At 32.8% G+C, this 6,246-nt stretch overlaps 1 protein-coding gene across 3 annotated transcripts; it reads right to left on the minus strand.

Annotated features, from left to right (window-relative positions):
• Positions 1 to 3,764, minus strand: LOC109351489 (probable nucleolar protein 5-2). Of its 3 annotated transcripts, none has more exons than XM_019592936.1 (9): positions 3,662 to 3,764; positions 3,329 to 3,426; positions 3,096 to 3,137; positions 2,802 to 2,981; positions 2,545 to 2,709; positions 1,658 to 1,858; positions 850 to 1,347; positions 638 to 772; positions 1 to 557 (listed from the first exon to the last, which is right to left on the minus strand). In XM_019592936.1, the coding sequence occupies exons 2-9, from the start codon at positions 3,404 to 3,406 to the stop codon at positions 186 to 188; spliced, it is 1,671 nt and encodes a 556-aa protein (XP_019448481.1). In that variant the 5' UTR covers positions 3,407 to 3,426; positions 3,662 to 3,764; the 3' UTR covers positions 1 to 185. The 3 variants fall into 3 exon arrangements, with proteins under 3 accessions (XP_019448481.1, XP_019448483.1, XP_019448482.1); XM_019592938.1 differs by having other exon boundaries at positions 3,329 to 3,425; positions 3,659 to 3,750; XM_019592937.1 differs by lacking the exon at positions 3,662 to 3,764 and adding an exon at positions 3,589 to 3,649.

Genomic DNA, 6,246 nt, shown 5'->3' on the forward strand with positions numbered 1-6,246 from the left:
ACTTAAGTCTGGGAAAACAAAACTTCACCCATTGAATAATTAATTAGAAAGTGTGAAGCTACAAAGTGCATTAACATGAAAAATGCAAAATTTTACCGAATAAACTATTGAGAAGCCAGTTATACAAAACAGGTTACCACTCACCAGATCCATTAGCTAGCTACACACAACACATCTATTCCACTTCAACTCTCATTTTTCTTCTTTTTCCCTTTCTTTTTGCTTGGCAATTCAAGTGATTCTTCCTGTTCTGCGTGCTTTTTCCTCTTTTTCTTCTTTTCTCCTCCATCCAAACCGTTGTCCCCATTCTGAACCTCGGCATTGTCAGCAGAATCCTTCTTCTTTTTCTTCTTTTCCTTCTTCACAACTTCTTGCTCTGGTTCCTCACCAACAACTCCATCAGCTTGCAAAGTTGCATCCTCTTCATTTTTCTCTCCCTTTTTCTTCTTTTCTTTCTTCTCTTTCTTTTTATCAGTAATCACAGGGAGTGCTGTATCTTCGTCAATTGCAGAATTAGTCAATTGACCAATCACTGAATCAGCTGATGGATTATATGTCTACAAAGGAAAGAACCAATCAGTGCTGACTGAAAAACAGAAGGATATCACAACAAAAACAATGAAACAATGGAACAGACCTTAGCTGGAGTAATTAGTCCTCCACTTCCATTCTTCCTATCCTTGTCATATGATTCTATCTTGGGCTTCCCTTTGGCAGAACCAGCAAATCGACCTAATTCTTTTCCTTCCAGGTTCCTCAAACGTGCTTCAAGCTACAGAAAAACTTGGGTAAGGAAAGTACGAAAGAAAAAACATTTGGTGGCAAGCTGAAAATAAGTAAATCAAGTACCTTGAGTCTGTTCTCCAATCCCATTGAGTTATCTTGGGGGTCTCCAAGAGCATCACACCTGATAGCCAATGCTGCCTTGGCAGCAAGAGACCGAGAAATCTTCCCCTTGAGCTTTGGGGCTGCCTGGCCAATCAAGGATGCATGGTAAATAAGACCATACTTGGGAGTAGCATGCTTAGTCTTTAGTGCCCTAAAGAGGGCCTTCTCAGCACCAAGAATCTGTACAGTGCTACCAGGCTGCTTTGCAAGATTCATTAAGCTACCTCCATGAGCAATGAGGCGAGCACCAACAAGTTCCCCAACCAGGGCAGTCAAATTGGGTGCAATGGTGTTCATCCGACTTTTTAAATAATCGAAGAGCTGTGCTCTGTACTCAGAGAGAGACAAGACCTGGTCACAGAGTTCTCTAATATTTGCCAAATCAAGCTCACCAATTTCAGTTCCCATAGATATCACAGATGCCTCCTTCAGTTGCGCCTCCACCTCCTCAGCCAAAATCTGTAACATTTTGTAGGATGAAATAATCATTAAAAAGTCCAAAGCACAGTATCTATACAAAGTTTCAAACATGTAAAACCTATTGCCATTTGGACTAAACCAGCATTAGAGATGCAGAACCCATAATTGATCATAATTAACAAATATCTATATTTTAACATACCTAACATAAGTACAGAGCATTGGTGTATATACAAATTTGTATAAGTTGACCAGGACTAAAATGCACATTCAATCATTCATGAAGGAGATATGCCAGGCAAAATGGTAAAATTATTTGTAGACTGTTGCAACAAAATCATAATTCTACCTCAGAGAAATCAAGTGCTGCTGCATTGATCCGATCACCCATCAACTTGACTGCTTTTGCATAATGAATGTTATCCTGTATAATTTTAGTAAGCTCTGGAAAATGCCAACCATACCATTCTCGAACCCTCATAGCATATGTATTCAACTCTTTATCAAGATCATCAAGTAAACCAATAGCTTGGACAATCATTGTATCCACCTAGAAAATGCAGCTATACAAGTCAGAAAACAGTTATCCAAACAAGTCAGAAAATGTGAGTAAAAGGATTATCATACTAAAATTGGAATCTTCACAATTTTCACTATCAAAATGTTTCACAGATTCCTACCAACTTAAGCAGCAACAACCAAGCCTTATTCTCATTAGGTGTGTTCGGCTACATGGATTAAATGGTGTCATAATGATCTAACAAAAATCTTGTCCAAAGAGGATGAGCCTTGGTGAAAAAATAAGGTTGCTTGTTTTGTGACAAGGACGTCAGGGATTCAAATCATAAGACAAATTGTCTTCTCCTAAATGTATGATTTTGAATTGCATAACACTTTACACGCTTGATAGAAAAACAATACCCATAAGATTTTTCAAATAAAAAGGGATGTTTACTTATACAATCAATAATTGGACTCAGGAACTCAAGAAGAACTATTTCAATTTGGTGTTACTAAATTGGCACAATAACAAGGCAGTACCATGAGCTACCATCCGCCATAAAACACACAAAATTAAAGAGTAGCTGAGTATGATATGAGTATTAAGGCATGAACAGTCCACAAGTGTAGCAGGTGATGTTTTCATGGTATTATATATATATATATATAAGAAATAGAACACTTATTATGATAACTGGCAACTTCTTATATCTTCAAATACCACATAAAACACACCTTATCTGCACTAAACTTGAGCTTGTATCTGGATAAACTATGAGATAAACCCAAGCTCATTGGGGCCATATCTTGTACAGCAAGACCAGATATGAGTTCTGCTAAATGATTTCGAACACCTCTAATCAATTCCATCACAGCATTGTTGTGAAGACAGTCAATTTTCTGCACATTTAAAAGAAAACATTTGAGCTACAAAATATAAGGGAAGCATAAACTGTCATCATAACTTTATAAGGAGAACATAGGTGGAATACCAGTTTATCCTTAATCATATTCCCAAGTTTAGAATCAGCCACGGCTAGTGTTTCATTTTCACAATGAACACGCAAGAACTTGCGCAGACCCTTGCTAGCTTTCCCTTCAATCAACAAAGAAGCTGCCTCTAGAGCTTCAGAAGTGTTCTCAAACTTAGAGAAAGCTTTCAACTTGACCACCTAGTTTGGCACCAGTTACAGTTAACCAATTAGAAACATAAACAAAGCATGTACTCGCATAAAAGGGGTAAATACACACACACAAAATTACGAGGGAAATGCATAGTGAACTACCTGTCTGGCAGAATCTGCACTGGAAAAGTCCTTCCACAAATCCTGCAAAAAGGAAGACACGAAAAACTAAGTCAATCGGGTCTTAGAAACCGCAAATGAAAATTGAAAAATCAGACACAGTAATATAAACTCTTTCAATTTCAAAATCCAAACAACCCATAATACAAAATATCTTAATCAAAATACAACATTTCTGACTTGGGATGTTAATAAAATTGGATAACTAAATATACCTCAACTTTGTTGAGCTTCCCTTCATTCAGCACCTTAAATAGGGCAAACCCTGCGGGTGTCTCAAATAGCACAAGCATTTTTACAACAACCTATAAACCTGAGAAGAAAACACAAAGTTAATAAATAAATAACGATAATCAACTCATAAACAGAACACTGAACAAAACATCTAAGTTAACATATAGAAAGAATCATTAAACTATGAAAAGAAGCACGGTTTAAAGGAGAAGACAGAGTCTACGGTTTGAAGAAAACATACAAGTTATGTTGAACTAGGGTTTGCGGGATAATAGGAAAATAAGATTGAGAGTTGTGGTGGGAATTATAATAACCTGTTTTTTGAAGCGTGATCAAAATTAGGGTTTAAGAAAGTAAAAACCCTAAGCCGCGTGAAACAAAAAGGGTTCAACAGAAAAAGGACGAGGCGGCACAACGAAATTCGGTTTTCAGACAAAAATAAATAGGCATGAAATTACGCTATTAATGGGCCATCACTAACCATATTAACCAACTTTATTGTATACCGTTCAATGGGCCTGGCCCAACAATATCATATAATGTTAATATGTCATATATTATAATTACGAGAATAATGCATTTCTCATCTATTACCTATATAATAAAAAAAAACTCCCTCATGACATGTGTCAATCTCTCGAGCTCTCATGACATCTGATTTATTTAAAAATAAAAGGAATATGATTACCTATATAATATTAAAATATAATGTTACTATAACAATATTAAAATAATAATAATAATATGAATCATAACATATTGTTTGTAGCTATTTTAGAGTTAAATAATATTTATTTTTATACTAATGTTATTTTAGAATCAAATAATAATGAAATTATAAATTTATTGATGATTTTTTTGATTAATAGGATACTACTAACTATATCATATTATGTATGTAAAAACAATGTTGAGAAAGTCGAGCAAGATGTTAAACCAGTAGATGACCCATATTAAGTTTATTCGATTTAAATAGTTAAACTGTATGGTTTGACCGTATGATTTTATATATAATTAATAATTTTTAACAATATAAATGCACCTGAAACATATATGGTTTTAACCATGCGAATGCACGAGCAACATACATATTCTTAATCATAAATGCACATATAAAATGTGTTATTAATCATGCGGCAAAAAATATCGTCACGTGCAAATGCACGAGTAACTTGCTAGTATCATGAGATAATTTATCTCATTTAGCCAGTAAAAATGTGACATGTATGCTATTTTGTTTATTATTTAAAATATTTTTATAGAAAATAATGAAACATGACACATGTCATGATTTCAATGACACGAGGAGATACTCCATTCCCTATAATTATACTGAAGATAAGAAAAATTGATTTTTTATTGATTTTTCAACATTAATGTTAGTATATTATATATGTATATCTAATTTTGTCAGTATGCGCTTTAATTAATGAACCACTGATATTTAACGAATACTCTAACTGGTTTGATAACGGGAAGGTGTTAATAACATTGCTTGCTTTCTCTCAAAATCTTCAAACCTCAAATACACATGCATTTTTAAAATGTTGAAATTTATTACCAAAAAATATACACAATTGTATGTTTTGTTTCCTCTATTAAGCCCATCTCAAGATGTAGATGGAAAGATGCCAACTACCTATTGGGTTATTGCGCAATCACCATATCTAGAGAAGGTAATTTTATTACCAAAAAATAAAGGAGAGTTTCATAATTAGTTTTTAGGAATCCAATAAAAACTTAATACGTGTATGATGTGTAAGAGGATAAAGTTACAAAGAAGCATGTAGGTAAAGTTGAATGAATTACAAATGACAAATTTTAAGAGGATCTTAATAGCTATCAATTTGAGTTGGACATGACTAATTTTTCAAGCTATAAATTGAGACAATAGTACATATTATGTCTTATAATGTGTGTTACTTCATATATCGAGATAAACTAAATTTATATTGGTTTTATAATTTACCGTCGGAGCAGCAAGCTAAAAAGTGAAAATGCGATAAAGTAATCTCACCATTACTTTTTTGTTTTTAAAAACATGTATACATTCATCCATTCACATATTCATTCCATACAGTAACTAGTTTAGTAATGCACACAAACGTAGGATAACTAAAGAACGATCTATAGGATAGAAGAGTTATTATTCTTACCTCAAAAAACATACTTGAAAATGTAATATAAATATTTTATTAAAAATGATGGGCCAATACCCATTTCTCAACAATAACGAACTACCCCATGTGAAGTTGATAAATTTACTGGTTGGGCTGGGCCGAAAAACCATGGCAAGTTTCTAGTTCTAGCTCATGTATTATGTCAAATTAAATGGATCAACCCAACAAATCTAGCCATTTTAACAAAGATACATATAAGAGAAAGAGCAACAAAAAAAAAGGAATAGTGAGATTACAAGTAACAAATAATCCTAATTAGATTCATTTGGGATGACGTCTCTTATCTAATAAATTGTATCACCGTATGTACCATAAGTTTATGATTGATTGAAAAAATACTTTTAAGTTAAAAAATTATTAAATAATTATTTTTCTGATCAACTATAACTAATAGTACATACAATATTATTATTTATGGGATAGTAAATGTATATTTGATTCATTAATACATATTATTTCATAAGATAAGTCTGGAAGTTAGTCGATATAATTTAATGAAGTATTATATTTAATGATTAATTCGACTCTTTAGGGGTGATATTAAAAATCAAAACTCATTAAAGATGCTGGAAATTCTCAATCACACCGACACTATTCATAAAATTATAATTGACAACTTTACTAAAACGTGTATCTATATTATATATAAAAGAAAAATATAGTGTAACTTCCAGCATGATGTAATTTTCCTGTTTTGTTTAATATTATTTATTTTTTAC

Source organism: Lupinus angustifolius, chromosome LG07, assembly GCF_001865875.1.
Source record: "Lupinus angustifolius cultivar Tanjil chromosome LG07, LupAngTanjil_v1.0, whole genome shotgun sequence".
Lineage (NCBI taxonomy): Eukaryota > Viridiplantae > Streptophyta > Magnoliopsida > Fabales > Fabaceae > Lupinus > Lupinus angustifolius.